The 27,648-nt window shown below is 43.8% G+C and overlaps 1 protein-coding gene across 1 annotated transcript in view; it reads left to right on the plus strand.

The window, feature by feature from the left end:
- The window catches only part of LOC124555660, a 73,176-nt gene extending 61,864 nt beyond the window's left edge, over nucleotides 1-11,312 (plus strand). The window contains exon 6 of the mRNA XM_047129683.1: nucleotides 11,185-11,312. Coding sequence (XP_046985639.1) covers nucleotides 11,185-11,312 — 128 coding nt within the window. The remainder of the gene's footprint in view (nucleotides 1-11,184) is intronic.
- The last annotated feature ends 16,336 nt before the right edge of the window (nucleotides 11,313-27,648 follow it).

A 27,648-nucleotide genomic window follows, 5' to 3' on the forward strand; every position in this document is an offset into this window, starting at 1 on the left:
AGTGGCAGGCCGTCCCTCTGAGAAGAACCGAGAATCGGATTCGAGACCCCGGTGCTCGAAGACGAACATACCGCAATTGTGGCTATATTGGAAAAAGTGAGTATCAGTTTCAACATCTTCCACAGCAACTGGAACATGACATTAGTCGCTACCTGTTTTTTTTCTTTTTTTTTTTAAAAAAAAAAAAGTAAAGAAAACGCAGAATCGAGGCAGCAGCAGATATGTTACACAAATTTCTTTATTTGCTTCCATGATCACAAACTTGTTAGGTCTTCTGACTACCGGTTTCAGTCAGCAACGACCATCTTCAGATCTATTTAAAAATCATGTAGATACCATATTTTATGTATGTGTGACGACGCTAAGATGATTCTGTGCTTATCTTTCGACAATGACACTATGACTCCATTATATTAGGACATGATTTTAAAACAGGTCTGAAGATGGTCATTGCTGACCGAAACTCGTAGTCTGAGAACATAACAAGTTTGTGATCACAGAAGGAAATATAGAAGTTTATTCTACACTTTCTGGTCACTGTTCTATTCGCGACCATTTCGCAGCTTGGGGAATGTTGCAGCAGTGTCAGGCGACTTCCTTAGCATTTTTTGAGTGTGAACGATTGCTGTGTGTATCACAACGGCCCCGAAGGAAAGGACCAAAAAGCAAGCAATGAAAACATGTGGCTCACCACCGATGAAAGAGAAAAAGAATCAACTATCATGCTGAACCCATTTTAGAGACTGTCATGGTGTGGTGCTAACAGATTATGCTCATAAGACGCAAACAGTGACAGGAATATATTAGCAAAATCTCCTAACGAGATTACGGTGGCTGTACAAACGAAACGTTGCGAAAAAGCTGCCCAAGTCTGTGGTTTTGTTCCACGACAAAGCCACAGTTTCTTCTGTACAGGATAGAGTCATTCGTGCTGCTTCTTTGGGCTATTAAATTATGCCTTACACTCCCCTCCTTCTGGGGACATGGCGCTTGTTGACTTCTTCCTCTTTCCTTGGTTGAAGAAACGATTAACTGTATAGTGTTTCCACAATGATGACTGTGTCATTTTCGAGGGGAATATTATTTACTGGACAGCCAAAATGCATACTTCTACAACCAAGGTGTCCACCAAGGCATCCATCGTTGCCAAAAATATGTCACGTGGAAGGGTGACTATCTAGAGAAGAGCTAAATAACAGCGTCGCCAAGTTTAATGGATGTAGCTTGACGTTTTCGGAGTGATAACGCAGACTTTATGACCAGCCCTCATATTCTTTGAAGTGGACATTTCATGGGCTACTTTAGCATCTCTTCAGCATCTACTGTGCGAGCTACTCTTCTTCGGGAACCGTCTACACGTCCCTGTGACTTACGCAACACAAATCCCACGACTATTTTTGTCCGTTGTGACAAATTTCTTCCAATTATCACCTCGCCTCTTGCGGTTCCTTGTCTCAGACTGCTCAGTACAGTAGCCACTATAGCCCATATAGCTTTGGCTCTATAGGTATGGAACACACTTCATGCTATTGATTTGTATTTTAATAACTGTAATACGAAAGAAAAACTTACGACGACTTATGACAAAAAGGAAAGGGGAAAAGGTTAAGAACACGTCCTTAATAGTGGGAAGCAAACTGGGATTTATGGAATTAGCACTGAACAGGGTTTCATGACAAGTAAAAGTTCAATACTATGTTCTTCTTCTTTTTCTTCTTCTTCTTCTTCTTAATGTGAACAAATGTGGTACCCCTTGATGTTAAGAGACACTTATGCCAAAAGAGGTTGAAATCATTGCTAGTACATCTACTATCCCCCGGGCGACATATGCCGCCATCAGATCAAAATCGACGTCTTTATTCCAGGAGTAATAATTTTCTTCTAGCACTGTATTTTTATGCATACCTATGATCTTCTGCCTGAGTAGTAATGAATAATGAGTAATAGCAGTCATTTTTCTTCTATTGTTGGATAACTGCGGTTTTATGACAAATTTTATTAGGGAATATATGTGTTATGAGGGAGTTGAGAAGTGATGAGTTACATAAAAAAATTATGACACTAATTAATGGAAATATGCAAACTAAATCCGTTATGTTGGTCATTAGTTTGTCCCAAAACCTAGTAAAATACTACAAAGAAAGTATTTCTAAACTTAGTTATCTGAGCAGTTCATTAATACTTTGTGATCTCTAAGGTATTCTGGGAGCTTATTAATGTTTTGATTAAAGAGGGTGGAGGAAGTTTGGGGGAGGGGGAGAGGAATATTCGGTGCATGCGTGGCATTCGATAAGACATATGCGTCGTGGGTAGTGTGAAATAGCGAACATGTCGTGGAGCTCAGTCTCCTTACGTAGGCTGGACACGTGCTTGGCGAACCCAGGAACTGATGAACGGCGCCAGTCCTCTGTAGCCGTAAACTATGATCACGCGTCAGCGACCCCGGTGCGGCGCGGCGGTAGACATCGTGTACCGCAGGAAAATGGGATGTTGGCTTAAAGCTGTACAAAAATTTATTCTTAGTATTTAAACGGGAGAAAGGGATTTTACAGAAGGCATCACCCTTCTACATAAAAATACCGTTAGAGGCCCATGAAACGATTCCGGAATGGAATGCTCCTAATAGAAACATGTAGTGGCAAACAAGCAGAAAGGTTACCAAATTTTCGAAACTCAGGTGAACAGTTGAAGAGATCTGATAAATAAGTGATTGAATTGAAAAGTTTCATGGAACGAGTAAATGATAGGCTCGTAATAACTGCCGCCTTTATAATAACTTTTGATTCACCTATCTTGTCAGAGTGCATAAGACTGACTCTCTCCGTCTGAAAGTGAAATCGTTCATCCCATCCATTAGCGGTGGTTCAGATGCCAATGGTATGGACACATGTCACGTTCACGTAAGGGGCTCCTTGTGTCAATGTGTCAATCGTGGTACAACCAACAACGTAACATGCGTTGCGTGCACAACTTCCCCAATCGATGTGAACTGCTCCAGTGGTTACACTGGATGGAGCGGTGGTAGTCCTGTATTCCTCAAAGAAAAACAAAGAGGAGGAGGTCCAAATCACTAACAGAGCACCTTTCAATGAAGTGAAGAAAAATTACGATTCATTAAAGTCCTTCAGCTTCAGTTCATCATAAAGGATCTTTCCAACGACAGCGTCGCTAAGCTGGAGTTGCCAAACACGTTTTTTCGAAATTCTCTCTCCAAAGAAGATGCAGTAAATATTCCAGAATTCGAATAAAGAATAGATGGCAATATGAGTACTTCCAAAGTGCATCCCTCAGTGTAGGGAAGCAACTCAAGTTACTTAAGAAGTTAAGTCTTCTGGGATAGACAATACACCATTTAAGTTCCCTTCGGAGTATGCTGATAAAAGAGTTCCATTTTTAGTAATTATATACTACCGTTCACTACACGAAAAATCCGTTGTAAAGGATGGAAAATGGCAGAGGTCACATTAATACACCCATATCATTGACACCAATTTGTTGTAGGATTTTGGAACATATACTGTGATCCAAAATAATGAAACACCTTGAAGAAAAGGATATCATAACTAGTACGTATTCAGAAAATATCGTTCTTCTGAAACACAACACGCTCCTTATTCAAATGAAGTGGTGAGTGCTACCGACAGGAGCTCCCAAGCTGATTCTGTATTTCTTGATATTCAGAGGGCTCTTGACACCGTTCTACACATGTGGCTCCTAATTAAATAACGTGCCTGTGGAGTATCGTCTCACTTGTGCCACCGTATTCGTGATTTCCTGTCAGCAAGGGCACAGTTCATAGTTATGACGGGAAGTGGTGCAGCGTGATATCTCGAGTTCTTCGAGGAAGTATTTAGGCTCTCAGCTGTTCTTAATCTATATACACGAGCCAGCAATTTTCCAGCTTCAGCCCCTGTTGTTTCACGACGTTCTGATAGGTATCGGTACTATAAGTACTATAAATGGCGTCTGTAACGGAGATGCGTCCGAAGCAGGGAGCTGTTCATTGAGTTCCATTTAGCGGCCAACCAGAGCGCTCATGGCCGCTTGAAGAATGCAACCCGATAAGTGAGCTGGGCGAGGAGTCTGTCGTCATAGCAACAAAGTCGCGCAGACATGTCAGATCTGCTGCCTGCCGGCCGGCCGCAGACAGCTGTGACTCGTGAAATGTTGGAACCTGCGGACACTCTCATTCGAGGTGATCGACAAATCACTATCAAACAGATCGCTGCTCAACTGGACGTCTCTCTCGGTAGTAGAACAGTCATCTTTGAAGTGTGTTACACTACTGTCAGGCAATTGAAGAAATAATTCCAGAGCATTCGTCGCCACAAATATGTAAACGAACTTCTCCTTCGCCATGACAACGCAATGCCTCACACAAGTCTGCGCACCCGAGAAAAGATCACAATACTTCATTGAACTGTTCTTCTCAGTCTTCCTACATCCGAATCTCGCGCCTTCCAATTTCCAACTGTTTGGACGAATGGAGTAAGCACTCCGCGGGAAGCAGTACGTGGGTGATGGGGAGATTATTGTTGCAGCCAGACTTTGGCTCCGACGTCGACTAGTGGAGTGGTACCATACATGCCCTCTCAGTAATGTGGCGCAAGAACGTCGCACTGAACGGAGATTATGTTGTAACAAAAAGAGTGTGGAATATGATGGTACATTGGAATCCTGAAGAAGACCCACCTGCTTTGGGGGAAGAAAAAAATAAGTGTTGCATTATCTATTGAATGCCCCTCGTAGAACCATCTCTTAGAAAATTTACTGCAAAAGATGAAACAAAAGCTGCGTGTTATTGGCAGTACACTTAGAAGATGCATCAGATCTAATGAAAATACTGCCTGTCTTGCGCTTGGCCGTCGAATTTTGGGGTTTTGCTGCACTATATGGGATCCCTACCAGATAAGACTGACGGACGATATAGGGAACATCAAGAAAGGGCATCTCGTTTTATACTATCGTGGTATATGGAAGAGAGTATCAGAGATATGATAAGCAAGTTGTGGTGGCAATAATTAGACCAAAGGCATTTTTCACTGTGGTGAGATATTTTCAAAAAATCTCCATCACCAGCTCTGTACTCCGAATGCAAAAATATTTTGTTGACTCGCATCTACATAGAAGGAAATGATCTTTATAATAAAATAAGGCATATGAGCGTTCGCTTTTCCCACGTGTTATTCGAGAATGCAACTGTCTGAAAGTGGTTCTATGAAACCTCTGCCAAACCCTTGAGAGTACATAGCAAATTAAGCACTAACCAAGTAGATGTAAAACAGACGAATACGCTTAAATTTCATTCTGCTCGCTCGAACTTGCAAACTACTCTTTTCATTTTATTTCTATTTGCGTCAATAAATTATTTACACAGTTAAGAAAAATACTATCTTACTGAATAATCGACATTCGGAAACCTTGGTTGTAATCAAATTTTCACTTTATGAAAACGAAATCTTAAGAATGTACCAAACTTTCACCAACTCCTGACTAGGGCACTGTCAGAGATCTCTGACACGCGATAATTTGAAGTTCAAGCGTGGGAAGCTAAGCGATGGCCCCTTTGATGTCATTACGACAATCGATCGTGTTGATACAGTTAACTCGCTATTACGTTTTCTCATCGCACATTCTGCTTATTTTCAACATAACAAAGAAAATTATGCCTGTTGATCGAGGAGGGAAATCTTTTCGCTGTGGAAGAAACCGGAATACGGATACAAAATATACTAGTTCAGTATTGCCATAATATTCTGCTAGTAGTGAGAGAGATTTCTTTTGTATGACAAAACTGAGTGAGATGAACATTACTCGGATTCGGCTGCTGATAATAGTATTCTTATTAACGATCAATACCTACTTTGCAGGCATTTGTAGAAATTCAAAGAAAAGTTCACATTATTTTTTAACTAAACTAATAAAGCACAAGTGAGACGTAATTCTTAGAACGTATGTTTGGGACAACAAAAGGCACTGCACATGTTTCATACAGTGATACGCTACTACGTAGCATAGAGGTTTCATTCAAAGGTCAACATAAATAATGCACTTCAGTCTTCCCCTAAATGTTTATATTGCTAAATACATAAATTAAAGAATTTCATTTAACTGAAGGGGTGCAATTATCTGCAGCTTCACCGTTGCCTGGTACATTCTGGATGACTACGTGATCTTCTTGAATTTTCCCACGAATGTAGTGCACGCTGTCGTCAATGTATTTCCATCTCTTGTGAAATTCTAGATCTATGGCTAGTGTGATGAGATATGCATTATCAACAAGGAGAACAGGAACAGTCTGCAGTGGGGAAATTTCTTCGAGAGTTTGTACAGCCATATTGCTTCTCTCAGTGCTTAATTTCAGCAATCCCCCTCCCCACCCCATACCAGCCATAAAAATCACAAGTTTCGATTTCTGAAAAATTCTGATGAAACTTACAATATGAATTAATTTTTTTTAAAAATACTGTTCTGAAATTCGCCTTTTAAAAAATAAAAAAATTCCTATAATCAAATCATCAAAAGACACAGGATTTCATGTAAACAACAAGTGCTACTGTCCTTCCCCAGAGCAGTGTCCGATTGCTTTCAGTACGGTTTCTCGTATATGTCGTATGTCTGGGTCTCTGGTATACGGTATATGTCCTTTCTGCTCGATATATATCGGCACATATCGATATACTTCGTAACTATGACATCATGTTTTTAGCTGCTGCCAGATGCAGCCTTCAAACTGTTGCATTGTAGCTGTTTGGTGAACATTGTTTACACAGTCTCGTCACATTACTGTGACCACCCCTCAAAAGCCTGAATAACCATCTTTTGCAGCACGAACCGCTGCGAGACGTGCAGGAAGAGAGTCAGTGAGGTTCTGGAAGGTATCGACAGGGATGCTGAGCCGTGGCAGCTCCAATACCGTTACTATATGTTACTATATGCTACGCTGTGTTACTCGAGATGGTCCTACAGGTTCTTGATTGGGCTTAAATCCGGGGAGTTTGGTGACCAAAGGAATAGCTAAACTCTTGCTGGCGCTCTTCGCACCACACACGTACACTGCGAGTTGTGGGACACATTGTATTGTCCTGCTGCTAGATGCCATCATAATAAGGGAAAACAAACTGCATATAAGCGTGGATATGATCCCCAAGAATAGATCCATTGTGCCTTCATGAATGACGAGATAACACAGACCATAATACTCTCTCCTGATTGCAGACGTCTCATGCTCTATAAGCCAAAGGCCATCTCTCTGGTGGGGCATGAAAAGTTATTCACCGGAAAAAGCCACCTATCGCCACTCAGTGGACGCCCGGTTCCGGTACTGGCGTGCAAATTACAATCTTCGTCGCCGATGAACAGCAGTGAACATGGGTGCATGAACCAGGTACCTGCTGCGGAGGCCTATACGCAGCAACGTCCTCTGTGTGGTCGTTGAGAAGATATCGTTGGCAGCCCCTTGGTTCATCTGGGCGGTCAGTTGTACAACAGTTGCATGTCTGTCAGACCGACACGTCTCCACAGCTGTCGTTCACTCATGACACTTGTGGCCCGTGGTAAACTCATTCTGGTGCTCTCCAAAAAAGCAACTGAATATGTTTGTGCTTTTTTTTGTAGAGGCACCGGAAAAATTCTGATGATATTACTCTAGACGCTGTCACAGATGGTTGAAATGACACTGTTATTGTTGTCACTTAACTCTTTCAGACCCTCTGGCTACAATTGCGTACTCTACCTTTTACTGTGTCTTAGCTAAAACATAAGTATTTTCTCCCAAATGGAAACCTGAGTTATACATTTGAGAACGTTCAGCGTCCTTCCATCACGCGCAAGTGCTGCCACTGTTGAGGATCACTATGAAAATAGTAGTAAGTCAGTGCAGCAGTATGAAGCAGCTCGTGACCACTAGTATACTCGGATTTGTTTGGTTCGCTATATTCCACCGTATAATTGAATATTATCATTGTTATTTTACATGATAATTATTGAATGATCATTTTACTATTTATTACAACGGAGAATATTTCGTAATCAGTCGTGAAGCCATGTGCACAAAGTGTGTTTTGAAAACGGATACTTATTGTTCTATAAATCTTGCATCTAAAATCATTAAAAAGTCATCAAAAGCATTACATTATAAACTGTGGTACCAGTTCCACCATTTCACCCCACTTGAAGTGGTGTCCTGAATGGATGCTTTATACACTGCTATTTCCTATTAACAAATTAATCGCATGCATGGTTCATATTCATACAATGATTTTGTGTATTAATTCTTTACAAAAACACAGCATTACATTTCATCTTTTTTATTTAACAACAGTCTAAAAGTTATGCAGGAATTTCAAAGTTTGAATTTTTAAATTTGCCTCCTAGTGTCTCCACTAATGATACATTGCTTTTGGGCTAAGTAAAGTTCACCCCTCTATTTATTCATGTTTTATATAAAAGATTCAAATATGCGTTCTTTGTATCTCTTCAGCTATGTTGTGCGTCATTATCTATGCAAATTTTGAAAAATCAATATCTCTCATAACAGTAACGTTACAACCTTGACAGAGGGTATAATTGTGTGCTTCTTTCCTGGCACAGGCAAATGTTCTCTCAAAATAATGCAGAAAATAGAACGCTAAATTAGACAGACGTAGCACACAGTAGGTTCATTATACACAGAAGCGCCAAAGAAACTGGTATAGGCAAGCGTATTCAAATACAGACATATGTAAGCAGGCAGAATACGGCACTGCGGTCTGCAACGCCTAAATAAAACAACAAGTGTCTGGCGCAGTTGTTGGATCGGTTATTGCTGCTACAATGGCAGGCTATCAAGATTTAAGTGAGTTTGAACGTGGTGTTACAGTCTGGACATGAGTGACGGACACAGCATCTCCGAGGTAGCGATGAAGTGGGGATTTTTCCGTACGATTGTACCGTCAATATGAATCCGGTAAAACACCAAATCTCCTGCATCGTTGCGGTCTGAAAAAGAACCTAGAAGAACGGGACCAACGACGACTGAAGAGAATCGTTCAAGTGACAGAAGGGCAACCCTTCCGCAAATTTCTGCAGATTTCAGTGATGGGCCTTCAACAAGTGTCAGTGTGCGAACCATTCAACGGAACATAATCGAAATGGACTTTCGGTCCCGAAAGCCCACTCGTGTACCCTTGATGACTGCACGACACAAAGCTTTACGCCTCGCCAGGGCCCGTCAACACCGACATTGGACTGTTGATGACAGTAAACATGTTGCCTTGTCGGACGAGTCTCCTTTCAGATTGTATCGAGTGGTTGGATGTGTACAGGTATGAAGACAACCTCATGAATCCATGGACTCTGTATGTCGGCAGGGGGCTGTTCAAGCTGGTGGAGGCTCTGTAATGGAGTGGGGCGTGTGCAGCTGGAGTGATGTAGGACTCCTGATAGATTTAGATACGACTCTGACAGGTGACGCGTATGTAAGCAATCTGTCTGATCACCTGAATCCATTCATATCCATTGTGCTTTCCGACGGACTTGGGTAATCCCAGCAGGGCAATGCGACACCCCGCCCGTCCAGAATTGCTACAGAGTAGCTCCAGGAACACAATTCTGAGTTTAAACACTTCCGCTGGCCACCAAAGTCCCCGGACATTAACATTATTGAACGTATCTGGGATGCCTTGCACGTGCTGCTCAGAAGAGATCCCCACCCCCTCGCGCCCTTACGGATTTGTGGACAGTCCTGCAGGATTCATGGTGTCAGTTCTCTCCGGCACTACTTCAGACATTGGCCGGATGCTGTGGCCGAACGGTTCTAGGCGCTTCAGTCCGGAACCGCGCTGCTGCTACGGTCTCAGATTCGATCCTGCCTCGGGCATGGATGTGTGTGATGTCCTTAGGTTGATTAGGTTTGAGTAGTTCTAAGTCTAGGGGACTGATGACCTCAGATGTTAAGTCCCATAGTGCTTGGAGCCATTTGAATACTTCAGACATTAGTCGAGTCCATGCCACGGCGTGTTGCGGCATTTCTGCGTGCTCGCGGGGGCCCTACACGGTATTAGCCAGGGGTACCAGTTTCTTTGGCTCTTCAGTGCGTATAGCCATTCCTTCACAAGTCTGCCAACAACCAATTTAGGAAATAAAGTAAGTTTTTGAAAACAGACACAAGTCGCACTTATTTTTAATTATTATTATTTAAGTTGGCTGACCGTTCCAAAGATTAAACTGGTGGTACTATAGTACCTAAACTGATGTTTAATGTACGTTTTAAGTAAAGTAGTACTTGACGACATTGAAAGCGCCAACTTTAAACACAGTCTTTAATCCTGTAAGCCAACTTTAAACTGTGTATTCTGATGATGCTATTGTTCATTTTAAGATCGAAACAGGCCAATAAAAAATACTAAGTGGAATTACGGTCGTTTTCAAAAACATAGTTTTAACAGTCGCTCCCCCTTCAGGCAATGCCTGCTCTTACTAACTTTAGAAAATAATCCATCAGTCCACAAATGTTCGAGAACGGATTAATAAAAAATAGAAGTTCCTTAAGATAGTGATGTTAATGCTTCAGGTGTTCTCTAATGTCTCCACACACTTGAGTACGAAGCATAGAACGTCCATACAGCAAACCGAAACTGTCAGAAAAGCCCATCTTTGCTATGTTGTTCAATTCGTAGGTCACACTGGCTTCAACCTCGGTTATGTCGTCAAAGGGTTGACCCTTCATGCGAATTTCTGCACTTTGACGTTTTGTTCTAGGACCGTATCGATAACACCAAGTTTCCTCACCCGTCAGGATTTAAAAAAAAATGGTCCCTCTTTGCATTTTAATCAAGTCAAGGCAGGCGTCTTCTGAAGAATGTTTTGAACACTTGGTTTAGAGATGTTGCTCCATAGCTATTTGTGATATAACAGTCTACCCAACTCTGGCCACACGTCCTCTATTTAACACTGCCTGCTCTCAACTAACTAATCAAATGCTCATCTGTTGCTAACAGTTGTTAGTTCAAGCTGCCACTGCAGTTAAAGCGCTGACTTCGCTTTAATGTCAGGAATAACAATAGTCTGAACACTTTTTGGATGGACGGTGTATACTGCCAATGGGTATGACAAGTAGTCTTGCTGTGTGTGAATTCTGTTGTAGATAACTTTCTTCTACTATGTCAGTTTAATTGTGTCTTCTATGTTTGTCCACCATTGCAGAGCGCAAGATTCATCATCACAGCTGGCCGCACGTGAAGCATCATGATGGCTTCCACGAGCACCTCCCTCACTACGAGTATGCTGGTATGGAACCCGAGTACCAAGACATGAGACACGAAGATCTCTGACCAACTGCTGGAACCAACTACTTCCTTCCTTCTGTCACCGGCTTAGAAACGATGTATGGTCAATGAAGTCACCTACCCCGGCACTTTGGAGCCTAAATCGCTGCGTCAAGAAAGCCACTGGAGATCTTACTACCAGATATTGAGTAATGCTTGACTTACAATTTTTAATAGCATCATATCAAATAAATGCAACAAGATTAACATTAAACAATTGTTTCCTTAAGTTTTTCTTCCGGTGATACTGCTAACCCCACATTCATATCCCTTATTTACCCTCTGCTGAATAGTTTTAAAATGGTCATGTTGATGATGTCTTACAAACACAGGATAAATCGCATTGGAAACACGTGTGCGTAAAGCTACCTCGTTTGACATTTAGACTGCCATTGTGAGAGATGAGTTTCAGATCGGATACTTACACTGAAACTACATACATCAAAAAAAGTTTTGCATCATCCCGGTTCCCAGAACTCGTGAAGACAGACGTTGACTGAGGATACTGTATAGCAGACACAATCCCTTTGACTGTTCAGAGATATTACTAAACCCACCCAAAGGTGTAAACAACTATGCATGCGCAGCGCCTATTAGACAAAGGGGTCCGATGGCCGATCAGTTCCAGTCATTCCACCAGCAAGAAGGTACACAGCTCGTGTTGTCTGTAGTTTAATCATGCCTAGATGGTCAATACCGCGGTTAGATCGCGTCCGCATTGTTACTTTGCGCCAGGAAGGGCTCTCAACAAGGGAAGTATGCAGGCGTCTTGGAGTGAACCAAAGCGATGTTGTTCGGACATGGAGGAGATACAGAGAGACAAGAACTGTCGATGACATGCCTCGCTCAGGCCGCCCAAGGTCTACTACTGCAGTGGATGACCGCTACCTACGGATTATCGCTCGGAGGAACCATGACAGCAACGCCACAGGACGTCGTGTTACGACTCAAACTGTGCGCAATAGGCTGCATGATGCGCATCTTAATTCCGAACGTCTATGGCGAGGTCCATATTTTTAACCACGACACCATGCAGATGGGCCCAACATGCCGAATGGACCGCTCAGGATTGGCATCACGTTCTCTTCACCAATGAGTGTCGCATTTGCCTTCAACGAGACATTCATCGGAGACGTTTTTGGAGACAACACGGTCAGACTGAATGCCTTAGCACACTGTCCAGCGAGTGCAGCAAGGTGGAGATTCCCTGCTGTGTAGGGGTGGCATTACGTGGGGCCGACGTACGCCGCTGGTAGTCATGGAAGGCGCTGTAATGGCTGCACGATAGGTGATGCCATCCTCCGACCGACAGTGCAACCATATCGGCAGCATATTGGTGAGGCATTCGTCTTCATGGACGACAATTCGCCCCCCCCCCTCCCAATCGTGCACTTCTTGTGAATGACTTCCTTCAGGATAACGACATCGCTCAGCTAGAGTGACCGCCATGTTCTCCAGACACGAACTCTATAGAACATGCCTGGTATATATTGAAAAGGGCTGTTTAAGGACGACGTGATCCACCAACCACTCTGAGGGATATACGCCGAATCGTCGTTGAGGAGTGGGACAATGTGGACCAATAATCCCTTGATGAACTTGTGGATAGTATGCCACGACGAGTACAGGCATGCATCAGTGCAAGAGGACATGCTATTGGGTATTAGAGGTACCGCTGTGTACAGAAATCTGGACCACCACCTCTGAAGGTCTCGCTGTATGATGGTGCAACATGCAATGTGTGGTTTTCAGGAGCAATAAAAAGGGCGGAAATGATGTTTATGTTGATCTCTGTTTTCTTTATAGGTTCCGGAACTCTCGGAACCGAGGTGATGCAAACCTTTTTTTGATGTGTGTAGTACTTTATTTAGTAGTTTAAGATAAATTAGTCACTTAAGTGTTTTAGTCGTAAGTTTATCTTCTACAGTAACTAAATTCTCTTTAGCACTGATGTACCTATAATAGAAAACGTAGCACTTTCGTTGCGATGTTTAAAAATATCTGCATGACAGACACTGAATAACTAGCAGAGTTTATAATTATAGTTCCGAACTTAAAAGAAAGAATGTAGAATCATTTCTGAAACCACCATAAACTTCTAAAAGAGTTATTCAGTCCACTTTTTTGGCTGCACACTTGGAAAATATGCAAATGTTTAAATATCCTAAAAATGAACACTTTCGTAATATTCAGTGCCGCATCGTCAGCTATAGTTTCTTAAAATTTACCACATTTGTAAAATCGTGGGCTGCTGTTACTAAGACTTCTCAAGAAAAGTTGCTGTGCCGTGTAGTAAAACAGAGAAATGATTTAAATGCCTTTCTTTGTCGAAGGCAATGACGTTATATTCTGTGAAAACACCGGAAACCTTCAGAATGAGGCTGTAATAGGGAGTGGTATTGCCTCATAGACTTCTCAATAACGGTAACAATTATATTTTTCAACATCTTCGTGTTCTCGTAGTGTATTACTTGAGCAATAAACGGTGACATGTATCAACAACCAAACTCTGTTTATGCTAATACTGTATTTTGGCTGTAAAGCATTTAGTCGTTTCAAACTGAGCCATAAAAACGGAAAGCACTGCAATAAACCGCCCCTGCGTGCAGGGAGGGGTAACTGCGACACAGGATTGTGCGAGCGGAGGCGAGATCGGAGCCCAGGGGCTTCTAGAGAAAGGCAGCTGCAAAGGTAACAGTTTCTTTATTGAAGCATCTGTGCCGTGTGGTACACTTGCTCAGGGGCCGGCTGGTCGCTGACTTCTGGCTTGCAGCTTGCATGCCCCACGATACTGACGCGCAGTGGAATATGGCTTGAGTGCACAAGAAAGAACCTGCTGCCCCTGGGCAGAAGTGGGACTTGCTGCTGGATAAGATGCAGGATGGGCTGCTGCGCCATAGCACTAAGCCAGGGAGGAAATTAGTGTACAGAGCTGTTGGTCCAACGTAACCTCAAACCAGCGACCTCTACTGGCAGTTCATGTGGCAGCCTCGATCGGCACAGCCCCAACATCCTGACAGAGCTTCAAGACTGACAATAATTTCGTTAAATAATGTCCAGTACTTATAGTCAGCAGTGCTGAGCACGAAGTGGAACAGTTCATATGTGACAAACTTTATCTTGCACCTCAAAATGTAGTAGGAATTCACTTCTTCATCTCGAGCATCATCGTGTACGTCAAACAGCGGACCAAACAAGTTTATGCTGATGTGCGACGTTTCACCCAGGGATTTGCTTTTAAAGTACTGGAAGATATAGCCGTATCTGCCTTTTGGCCTTACAGAAAAGTAATCAGTCACAACGTGGAAAAATGGTAGGCTTCTAAGACCTACCATGTTTAAATGGCATGTTTCAGATAAAATTTGAACTGACAGAGCATGTACCTTCTCATATGACGATAGGCAGTGTGCGAGTGCCCAGGATGTACGATGGTCAGCCATGAGCTTGTGTAGGCTGTGGTCAGAAGGGCCACATTTGGTTTGATATCTTCTGCAGATGCCTGACTCAGACGCTGGTAGGGGATGTCACACCACCGATCGCACCTTCGCCGCTGTTGTGAAGGTGCCGTATGCAATGGCCCAGATTGCTTTCGATCTACCATCGTTACTAACGGGAAGGCACGTCTTCAGATTCCCTCTCCATCATAATAGGTGGAAACGACGCCTGAGATGCTCGTAAGTACATGAGAAGCGACGTTACTGTAGCGATGAGCGTCGACTTGGGCGTAGTACAAACAAACGTCCTTCCAGTTTGGGCGACGTCAGATGACGGCCAATCCTAGTCCATTACGGAGTGACAAGTTCGCAAGCAGAAGTCACCAAGGAAGTGCAAGAAACACAGTAGAACACCATCTGACGATTGTCTTCTCAGAATGGACGCACAGGATGGTGAACTGACGTTGGACGATCCATCAATCTCAGAAGGCCTGTTGTTGAGCATGCTTTCTTCCCCAGCTGCCTCAGGTGTTCGTCCTCCGCAGCTTGTGACACGTTCCCTTCCACTGTCTCTGCTCTTTGTTGGCAAGTCGTCTCTGTAAGTCGCTGACATGTGGCCGTCTCCTCATGATTCCACTCCGGGGCAACACAGTGCTGTTGCTTCTGTTGCTTGGGCAGACGATGTGGAGAAGAAATCGGAATGGGCTGTGAGAGCCGTGGATGGGTGCGTTCCACTGATTGTGCCTCCAGTACCTCATAACGGTGAATGCTGTTGCTTTGACGATCTTGTTTGGGATGCCCAGCTGGACGTCACTGATGGATCCCATGTCTCGACAGCAGGAGTGCTGAAATAGATATATCGCCTAGCTACGATGTATGTTAGTGGTATCTGTACCCCACATAACTTTGCGAGGCTACACATTAGCCGGCCGGAGTGGCCGAGCGGTTAAAGGTGCTACAGTCTGGAACCGCACGACCGCTACGGTCGCAGGTTCGAATCCTGCCTCGGGCATGGATGTGTGTGATGTCCTTAGGTTAGTTAGGTTTAAGTAGTTCTAAGTTCTTGGGGACTTATGACCACAGCAGTTGAGTCCCATAGTGCTAAGAGCCATTTGAACCATTTGCTACACATTACACTTCATGTGGCGCTGTTAGACTTGGCCCTCTTACAAGAAGCGCAAAGTCCGTATCAATGATTTTCTTAACCCATTTAGGTATATCCCTTTCGTCTCCCCGTGAAGGGTTACCTAGCGACAACGTCCAATATCTCCTGGACTTGAGCAGCGTGGTTCTCACACTCTTTGGTGTTCGGATTATTAACATCTATGCTCCTCCAGGATCGAGGAAGTGAAGGGAACGCTCTACCTTCTTTGTATGGGCAGTCTTACATCTTTTGTAGTGTGGCAAGATGATTCGATGCTGGGTGGTGATTTAATTACACCCTCCACCCAAGAGACCATTTGCCTTGTCCACAGCTTGCCACAATTGTAAATGTTTCCAACTCGTGGACACGTGGGAACACATTCATGGCGACTACCCAGAATTCAAGCACTATGACGGACCTTCTTCCAGTTGCCTTGACTGCTTTTATTCCACGCTACTGCTGGTGGGGGTGTCTGTTTGAGATTTGGCCTGGTGCTTTTCCGACCATGCAGCGTATGTCTGGACTATCACCCTAGACTGCCAGAGGATGTGGCATGGAAGTGGTGTTTGGAAGCTGAAGGTGACACTACTGGCGTCTCAGAACTATTGGCAGCTTATTGAGGTGCCTTGGGATTCATGTCACCACTGCTGTGGCGCTTCTGTGATGGCTGTCCCGTGCAAAACCTGCCCTCTGGTGGGCCATGACGACATGTGGCAGAGATTCGGCAGCTTAGAGGAGGCATTTTCTCAAATTTTATTATCAGATGTTGAGAGATTACCCTACAATGCCGTTTCGCCTGAACGACGTACAGTAGTGAACTGTGCCAAACCACAAATCACAGCCCTCATGAGCCATCACCTTGATGTGGTGGTGGTGTGAGCTTGCGCTTGTGACCATATGGCTTTGGAAGCTCTGTTGAAGCTCTAGAAAGACAGGCGATGACACCACTGGGTCTTGATTCAAACCATCACTATGATGAAGACAGGCATCATGATACCCAATGCAGCATTGGATGAGCCCTTCACATCCATAATGCAAGGCTGTACACTAACCGCCCTCATTCACTGGCTGTCATTGAAGAAACCTCTCATTGTCCCAACTCATAAACCCTGCAGAGGTCCGCACATCAGTGACTATGGCCCCTTGAGCCTGCAAAATAGTTACATGAAGTTCTTTACACATTTTTTTTGCAGCACATCTTAAGAAGATGGCCTGTCTTATCCTGTCCTATGATCAGGCATCGCTGGGCAGAGGATACAACTTTCTGACAGTACTCTGACGCTATGGATATCTGAGCTCAATGCATTTCAGCAGCTTTGGCGTCCTTTGACTTCAGTCAGACTCTTGATCGAGTTACCATTCTTTTCTTTCGGCTGTCCACTGTCATATCAGATACCCTGAACTATTGTCAAGGTAGTCATACAACTCCTGGCTGGTGCAACATCCCAGGCACTGTTTAATGGTAGGCTCACACAACCGGTCCAGATAAGGCGCTCAGTATGACAGAGGCACCCTCTGTCAGCGCAGCTGTACGCTTTTTCTCTAGAACCATTGTTATGTGGCCTGTGACAATGACTGATGGGGATGTCGCTAGATCGACATCGATTTTGCTGCACCACCTAAGTGACGATTTGGTTCTCTGGCTTCGAAGTGCCAATGATAGCAGGGTGGCACTTGCATAGACGGTGATGTGTCGGGCAGCCTTGGCATCGATTTTACATCTGACCTGCAGCAATCTGTGGCCCTCAACTGCAGATGGCTGCTGCAGCGGATCAGGTCTGGACTCATTGAACATCTTCTCTACTCCCTTGAACTCCCATAATGAACACATTATGTCAACACCAACAGCGCGTCATGGAACCCTCCTGTCGTGCAGGCTCTTCCTGTCCCAGACACCCTGAACCGCCACACATTAGCTGCAGTGGGTTCCTCTGTTAGATGATCTTCAAAGACCGCTATGATTCCCTCAACCTTCCCCAGGCTCGAGGAAGTATGGGCTTTCATCATGTTCCATATAGATCTGAGACCCTTCTTGTTAGCTCACAGCCGACGATGTGACGGCTTTGCCCTTTGTGCTTACCAGATTACTGCTTGATGCATGTGCCCCAGCCTTGTTGGCCCCTCTGGTGGTGTTGTCAGACGTCCAGAGCCCTTCTACAAATTGGAATCTTTTTCCTGGGGCACAGCTACCCTTCTGCCTCTTTGCCACCTGTGCATATACTGTCAACGAAGGTGATCTGCACTGAGATGCAACTGGCCCGTGCCTCTAGTGTGACAGAACAAAAGTTCCCGCACTACAAGTGGCGCAATATATGGCAGGCGGTGAGTTGCCCTTTTCTTCACGCTGCTGCACGCTGTGTGTGGTATGTCACTGTCAATGGGAAACAACAAATCATTCTTATCTCCACAAAGTTCACTTTGACAACATCCCACTTTGCTCCACATACAGACGCCAGATACGGACGATCAATGTTTTGTTTGTGGCCTGGCAGTAGGCGTCTGGCGGCTGCTCTAGCGAATTATGGCCTTTATCACATGTGCCACTCCTGCCAGAATAACAATGGACAATGCTAAAGAATGCGTTGCACTATTGTCGATAATCCGAAATACGATCAATACTTCTCAAACTTCCTTCGGAGCACTTTGTGTGATACACCATGTAGTTGGAACGTCCCTACAATGAGCAGTTGATTTGATGAACTAGTTTTGATACAATGATCCCCAACTCAACGCTAATCCCCTTTATTTCGAGAAGGCGTGCATGGATTTCCCCGTGATTATGGGTGGCTTTAATGGACTACACTCTATAGGTCTAAAGAAAACAAAAAAGGTAAGCTTTATCTCTGTCATACACATTTGAATTTCTCACCCTCTCCTCCACGCCCCCCTCCCCACCTTCCCTCCTTTTCCTTTCCTCCTTTCTTAGTTTAGGTACGACTTTCGGGATACGCGTAGTTATAAGCCAAAGTTCAAAGAGGTGCAGATGCCTTTTTCTTTCAGCATCAAAGTGAGGGTGGCAAATATACCTTTATTTGTAGTTTCCTTTCCTTTCCAAAAGTGAAGAAAGGAATAAAAGTAGGAGATCCTGGCTTCGAATCTAGGTCTGGCACATATTTTAACCCGACGCCGTAAAAAAAAAAGAAAGTGGGAGATCCCAGGTTTGAATCGTGGTCTAGTAAAGATTTTCACTCAACGTTGCTTACTCCGCGTAAAATTCCGATGCATCCGACATCATGAGTTCCTTCCCTTTCTTTCCCTTTCTCTCCCCTCCATCTTCAATTTACTTGACCCTCATCTGCTATTCCAAATACTGTTTTCAAAATGTTCGCCCTAGCATCCAACCATCCTCTTTCTGCTGTGTGTGTGGCGCAACTTTTACTACCTGTCTCATTTATCCTTGTAATTAGGATCTATGCACTTTATAACACTTTCCTGAGACTTCCTTAAGCATCCTTTTGTTCTTGGCACTATGCTGAAATCTGTAGAATACTTCTTCCACCTTCCTTACCTCATTCCACATTTCCCATGCGTTAAAAACCACTTTCGGCCTCTACTGATGGCTTGTAACTATCAGATCCTCTTCTCTCGAGAACACCACTCCTCCTTCCAGACCCTGCTTCTGCACTTTGCCGAAATCGGTTGAATATTTCTTCCAGCCTCCTCACCTCATTCCGCATAATATCATATCCTCTTAACTTGAGAATATGACTCCTCCTTCCAGGTCCAGATTTTGCAACGTCTCCACTCCGATCCAGATGATGAAATCCCATGCTCCTTGGCTTTCATTCTTGCCGTCGACATATCGGAACCTGACGACGCAGATTAATATCACCCTTTCTCCCCCCTTGGAACCCCACTGCTACTAGCAATCCCATTCACATACAACAAAAATAACAGAAATTTTTTTACATTAGTATAACTTATTCGCTCCAATGCTTTACATATGCAAATATACACGTATGCTTCACTGTTACTTCCTACTTCTCTAATGTCTTTGCATTGACATTCTGTAATCGTTTCCATACTTCTCGTACTCTTTCCGCAAACTTACAGACCAACTCCCCAGCTTTACTTTTCTTTACTTTTATCAGATCGAGCGGTGATGACATTTTCCGACGATACACCCCCTCACAGAATTACGTGAAGACGTACCTAAGACATGTATTCCAATTGCTGCAATGTTCATTCAGGTAGTACCTTAACATCTTCCCAATTATTCTATGTACCCGTTCCATTCTACCAACGGCCTGTGGATTAAGAGATCTAGTTCCTAACTTATTAACATGCAACAACTGCCAACAGCTTCTTCAGTATGTCTGATACGAAATTCGTATCCTGGTCCATAGTTATGTACCTGGCACTTCACACTTCATACTCATTTCTGAACCATTGCTTGCTCAGCTATGCCTGCTGATTTGACATGGAACCATCTCCACATACCAATAAAAGTGATCCATTACTGTTAATAAGAATTGGTTTCCTGTTGGTGTACGATTGAACGGTTGCAAATCGTCGATTCCAAGCATTTGAATGGTTTTGATGCTTTCAGTAGACTCTGCAATGGCAGTTGCTTATGATTCAAGTTAGCTTGCTGTGCACACTGCACGCAGTTGCTCACGTATTGATCAACATCGACATTCCTCCCTCTCCATCAATATCTCTAGACCACTGTCTGGTTTGTTTCCCCATATCCTTTATGATCAGCTAACATCTGATCATGTGCTTCCTTCAATACCTTCTCCTTAAACAACGCTGCTACCATGGCCCCAGCTTCATTTCCTTCCTCAACAGTCCGTCGCATGTGCTAATCTGTGATTATGTTCCGTACTGTTTACTGTCACTGTCAGCACCCTGCATGCCTGCCATTCAGCAATATCATGACCCGTAACTTTCAACACTGTTACGTTCCTGCTTAACACATATGCATTCCCATGCTTCTTCCCTGATTTGTGTAATACTTCATAGTCGAACTCACTCACAGGGATCCTCTTGTCAGTCCGTTAGATGGGTCCCTCAGTCCCAATTACCAGTTCAAAGCAGCGTGGTCTACTCGAAATTTTTCCTGTAAAGGTAGCATCTAAAGTACATGATACCATAAATTAGACTCAACCTCTCTCTCTCTCTGACGTTGAACAGTTCTTCTCTGCTACATTCAGCTGTCGCGATGTCTAGGCTACACGATGTGATTTACCATTAATCTCCTGGTTTAAGACACGTCCCAAAGAATTATTAGATGTGTCACAAAAAAATAAATTCCATCTGAAACTCCGTAGGTACTAGGATAAGACATAATGTCTCCACTCTTTTTAATTCTTCAATGCACCCCGTCAATCTTCTGTCCATATGAATTTCACGTCTTTCTTTAGCAACTGCATGAGTGGTTGTGCTATGTCAGCAAACTTTTTCATGAATCGTCTGTAGTAATTTGAGATCCCCAAAACGAATTGTAGTTCCTCAATCGAATTAGGCACTGGGAACTCTCCTACAGCTTTCAGAAGCCTAGAGTCAGCCCTTATTCCATCTTTACTAATTCCATGCCCTAAATCACTTACCTGTTCTGATGCAAAATGGCACTTCTCTGTGCCCAGTGTCAGGTATGTAGCCCTCAGTCTCTTCACTTCCTTCAGACGCTGTGTATGGTGCTCCGTGTCTTCTGCAAACATGATGATATCGTCTAGCTAAATTTGACACTGTCACGTTTTCATATCTCTCAATAACCGACCAATTAACTCTGAAACAATTTAGGCGCATTTTTTAGTCCTGTCGGCATTCTCTTTAACTAATAGTGCCACCATGGTACCGAAAATGCTGTCTTTTGCCAGGCTTCATGAACAGTCAGCCTTTGATGCTAACCACTAATTAAACCCTTGGTTAGAAAGTACGGACATTCTCCCAAGCTATCATTAATGTTGGGGATAGGGTGTGCATCTATTAGTCTTGCTCTTCAGGTGAAGGCAGTCACAGCAGAACCTGCATTTTCTGTAACTACCTGTAGACTTTTTCTGTATGACCATGATTCCTACACAACATAAACTACTGCTACATTCTATTATCCCATCAACTAAATACTGGTTGGTAATATCTTCTATACTCACCTGCAAATATTTAGGTAACTAATATGGTTTCTGATACACCAGTGCTTTGTTCCCTATTGATATTTGGCGTTGAGTCATGGGCATTACTGACAATGGGCCTAATGGAAAAATATCCTCATATTCGAACAGCAATTCTTCCATCTGCTCTATCTCTGTTCCCTTTAGATGCTCAACTTTTCTATGTAATGCACTCCTAACGGTGGCTTGTGGCTGATTGTGGTTCACACTCCACACGCACCACTCATCCTCATCTCAAATGGCGTAGCTTACTGTTAACATTCCCTTCCTTGACTTCACAATTTTGGAGCCAAAACTATCTATATTTATGGGTAACACTCTCCTAAAATTCCTATCTTGAATGTTTGCAACACTTCTCTTAATAAATAAGTTGCTGGATCCGGTATACCGCTCTCTTCCAGAGGCTCTACAACACATAACACAGCCACGGATAAATCAGGCTGCACATTCACCTCCAGCGACTTCCCAGTGCCAACTGGCACACAGTCGTGAGTAATCAAGCTTTAGGGTAGTTGTACATTGGTCAACTGGTTCGTCCAGTATACTAGTTGCCCCTCGTAACAGTTCTACACTGGAGACAGTTATCCTAATTGGAATGTCACTCTGCTAAGATGCACTATTCGCTGTCAAATGTCAATATTACCGCAATGTTGATACAAAAAGTCTAGCCCAGGATCATGGTTTAGCTCCTATTTACATGCAGCACCAGCTCTATGCACTGCTAAGCCACCATTGTACAAAAACCTACATCCACCAAACTCAAGGGCCTCACATCATTATCCCTGAACACCATATAACCTATAGCGTGGGTTCCTTTGCCTCTGATCCACTAGGTCTCTATTGGAAACTGAAACATCCGTCTCTGTGTCCATCATAAACTTGTACTCTTCTCCTCTTACAATACCCTTTAGTACACGTTCCACCACTGTATAAGTATACACTGCATCTGCTTTTAATGCGAGCGTCCTTACATGCACTTTGGTTGCCACCTCGCATATACCGACTGCTCACCATCTCCTCGTCCGCCACCACATCCATTACCAAACAACTGGTGCTGGTATCTTCCGTTTCCTCTCTTTCCCTGTGGCAGGCAACGCTGTCTCTGCAAATGCCCCGTCCGTCCACGCCTGTAGAAAATGCCCATCTATTCTGCACCCCTGTAGATATGTCCATTTCTTCGCATTCCATCGCTAACCTAATAAAATGCAGATGCCTCAGTGCTCTTTTACACAGCCTTCTTAACATATCTGACGGCAACCCCCTCAGAAAATCGTTGAGTGCCCTCTACTCAGCTGCCTGTAACAAAACTCTGCTTGCTGTACCCCTCTGCCCCAATTCGTATATCTACATCTACATCCATACTCCGCAAGCCACCTGACGGTGTGTGGCGGAGGGAACCTTGAGTACCTCTATCGGTTCTCCCTTCTATTCCAGTCTCGTATTGATGGTAGGAAGAAGGATTGTCGGTATGCCTCTGTGTGGGCTCTAATCTCTCTGATTTTATCCTCATGGTCTCTTCGCGAGATATACGTAGGAGGGAGCAATATACTGCTTGACTCCTCGGTGTAGGTATGTTCTCGAGACTTCAACAAAAGCCCATACCGAGCTACTGAGCGTCTCTCCTGCAGAGTCTTCCACTGGAGTTTATCTATCATCTCCCTAACGCTTTCGCGATTACTAAATGATCCTGCAACGAAGCGCGCAGCTCTCCGTTGGATCTTCTCTATCTCTTCTATCAACGCTGTTTGGTACGGATTCCACACTGCCGAGCAGTATTCAAGCAGTGGGCGAACAAGCGTACTGTAACCTACTTCCTTTGTTTTCGGATTGCATTTCCTTAGGATTCTTCCAATGAATCTCAGTCTGGCATCTGCTTTACCGACGATCAACTTTATATGATCATTCCATTTTAAATCACTCCTAATGCCTACTCCCAGATAATTTATGGAATTAACTGCTTCCAGTTGCTAACCTGCTATATTGTAGCTAAATGATAAGGGATCTTTCTCTCTTTGTATTCGCAGCACATTACACTTGTCTACATTGAGATTCTTTTGCCATTCCCGGCATCATGCGTCAATTCGCTGCAGATCCTCCTGCATTTCAGTACAATTTTCGATTGTTACAACCTCTCGATATACCACAGCATCATCCACAAAAAGCCTCAGTGAACTTCCGATGTCATCCACAAGGTCATTTATGTATATTGTGAATAGCAACGGTCCTACGACACTCCCCTGCGGCACACCTGTTATTTACTTTCGTTATCCCGTATTCGAAATCTTTCACAGTTTCCCTTGCCTCTTTACAATCCTGCTCAACTGCTTCCAAAAACTCTTGCACCATTCTGGTTTTTGCGCCTTTGTAAGAGCCCCTTCTCCAACAGCTCAAACTTTGCTGTATTCTTTGACGATTCTATACATCTGAACATCCTGAAATAATTTTTCAGAAAAATTAACACTTAACCCTGCGGCAGCTGGATCCACTTCACGCTGTGGTGCCTGAAGCAATGCTAACTGCCTATCCCTAGCTGTCAGCTACCCATACACCCGTGTATTGTCTGCTGCCCGCTGTGCTACCTTTTCTAACAGAGCCCTTACTGTTTCCAACTGCAGCAGCTCCTGTGTTTCTGACACTGTCATTGCGACACTAAGTTGGGTTGGGTTGTTTTTGGAGAAGGAGACCAGACAGCGATGTCATCGGTCTCATCGGATTAGGGAAGGACGGGAAAGGAAGTCGGCCGTGCCCTTTCAAAGGAACCATCCTGGCATTTGCCTGGAGCTATTTAGGGAAATCACGGAAAACCTAAATCAGGATGGCCGAACGCGGGATTGAACCGTCGTTCTCCCGAATGCGAGTCCAGTGTGCTAACCACCGCGCCACTTCGCTCGACGCGACACTAAGTCTCCTTTACATACAATAGTACAAAAAGACATCGCAATACCAAAAAATCATCACAAACTAGCCACCTAGGCGCTCCACGCTGCCTTGCAATATGACCATACTGATGACACGTTTAACAGTTTAGAGACGCTTTTCTGTGCATGGAGCAGTGGGCCCAAGCAGTTTTGCATACACCTTACAGGAACCAAATGCTGCTCTCTGCGATTACCCCTAAACTCAAATCAGTCAGTTGTCTCTTCCGGCCTGAACAAGGTAAACTTTAAAGTTGAGAGGACTACCACACCTCACTTCCAGGTCTATTACACCCTCTAAAATATAACTAAATAGTTCATGACGCACCGCAGTGTGTTGACACCATAGGTCATTGTCCAAATGCAGTGTTGAACGTAAATGATGCCGCTGACTCTGTCACCAAACTGTAGCGCCCCCCCCCCCACCCCTCCCCACTGCATGTAGGGGCAGCTATGAGCCATGATGATGCAAGCAGGTGGTGAAGGTGACGTGGGAGCCCAGTGGGATCAGTAAAGGTGTCTGCAATATTAACAGATTCGTGATTGAAACATCTGTGCTTTGTAGTATACCAGTGCAGTGGTCAACAGGCCACTGAGTTCTGCTTGACTGGCTGCATGCACGCCCACAATACTGGTGAGGAGCCTGCACCACGTGCCAGCGTTTCGTCATGTAAGCCAGCAGTGAGACTACTGTGGCAGCCACATGCATACTCATTCATGCCACATCTCCTGCAGACGTCTAGGAGGGACTTAGTGCAGAAAGCTGTTCACCTGTCATGGCCTTGTACTCGTGACTTCTACTGCCATTTCCATCTGGTTTAGCCTCATTATCCCGTTGGAGCTGCAAGACAGAGAATAACTTCGATACAAAATGCCTAGTACTTATAGTTGGCAGTGGCATGCTTGTTGTGGATTTGCACCGCTACCAGTCACGCCTCTTCAAACACCATTGCAACTGCCAATGTGGATATCCGCCTTGGCTCTTGCTGCGCAAACTTGTGCCATACAGCTGAGTCTGCTGTTTCAGCAAACTAACCTGCCTCGCAACACTACATCGGCCTTGTTGTGCTATTACAGTAACAAAATCCTGTACTCGTCTGCTGTCAGTACAGCAGCAAGCACAGCATTATGTTCATATGTGGTCGATGTGCTACGGCAGTGAAAGTGTTACCGCCTGCCAGTTGAAGACACCCTAGTTCCCCGAGAGGCAAAAAAGTCCTCCTACTAATACATTTGCCACAAGAATACTGTTTGCTTTATAATTCTTTTTCTAATTAATTTGCAAAGTATTTGACATACGAGTATTTGTGTGTGCCAAGAAATAGCAAAACATGAAGAGTGCTGAAAATTCATAAAATAAATGAGAATGGAGTGAAAACTAATGGGTGAAATGATATAAACTACAATGTGTTCAAGAAAGAAAAACTCTCTAACTTACGTATGATATCCAGTGAAGGTAAAACAACTTAAACACACTATTTCAATCATAAGGTACACGTATTTCTGTTGCCAACTGTTCTTATGACTGGCACTTTCTTTGACATGCAAGAATTTTCTCCTTCTTTCACTTAAGTTGACTTTCAAATTGACAAATATTTGTTTAATATCATGAGATATTGTTTCATTTCTGACTCTGTTGTAGCAGCAGTTGCGGAATTGGCTGTTTTTGAAGAAAGAGTTTTATTGTTTTTGTCATTTTGTTATCGCGCCTGAATGTAGTTTTTCATTTCAGTTACGGTAGCTTACCTGGAACACCAAATAAAGCAGGTACTGGAACATTGCAAGGGGCTGCCAACAATACGAATCTTTGCATGAAGCGGTTGTTATAAGATATGTATGTCTTGTGGTATCTGTGTAATTGATAAGTTTCGAGACGGCCATCAGTAATTTTGCGCCATTGGCGCGGATATTGTTCTCAGTTTTTCGGTTGTAGCAGAGAGAAGTTGTGAGTGCATGACATGGTGTTTTCGAGAAGCTTAGTGTCGGTAACTTTGTGACGAGGTTGTTCGGATTGTTATTTGAGGTCTAAATTTGTGTTGTCGAATGGTGGACAATGACGAACTTGCATCGAAATTTAAATTTGGGTTTGTTTATTCAAGGTTGTGTTGGATGCAAATTGTTTAACTGAGACAATAATAGGAAGGGGTGCGTTAGGCTTCTTTTATAACCAGCTGGATTCGAACTGGTGCCGACTGATCAGTAGGATACTGTTTGGTTTAATAAACTACTTATGTGCAGGAAATACGGGCTAGTTGGCCAGAGATGTGGGGACTGTGATGTCAGTGGGCAAGTGCTTGGGCGGAGCGAAATAACTACAGCTTATGGAGTTCCACCATTTTTTAATTTTTCCCAGCATCTCCCAGTGCACATGCGCCAGGTCAAAGTGGTCGCAGCTCTCTGACCATCTGGATATTCTACCTGTTATCAAGTTCAGGCAAACTCGCAACTGTGCAGAGAGCGTTTCATCCTCCATTGTAGTAAACAAGTAAAATGTATAGAAGACGTGACTAACAAAGAACTGCTGCTCCTGGGACTAGACGTTGATCAGTATGGATGTGAAAGATGGTGATGTCTGTACAGATGGAATGGCACAGTATTTATATCGTTCACTTTGTTTACTAGTCGAAAAGTTAATCTGTCACGATACAAGCCACTGTCTCTCCCCCACAATTTCCGTCCCCCTACTCTCCCCTTACACCCACTTACTCTGTCCAGCCAATTAAAATCAGAGATGGT

The sequence above is a fragment of the Schistocerca americana genome, chromosome 1, assembly GCF_021461395.2.
Source record: "Schistocerca americana isolate TAMUIC-IGC-003095 chromosome 1, iqSchAmer2.1, whole genome shotgun sequence".
Classification (NCBI taxonomy): Eukaryota; Metazoa; Arthropoda; class Insecta; order Orthoptera; family Acrididae; genus Schistocerca; species Schistocerca americana.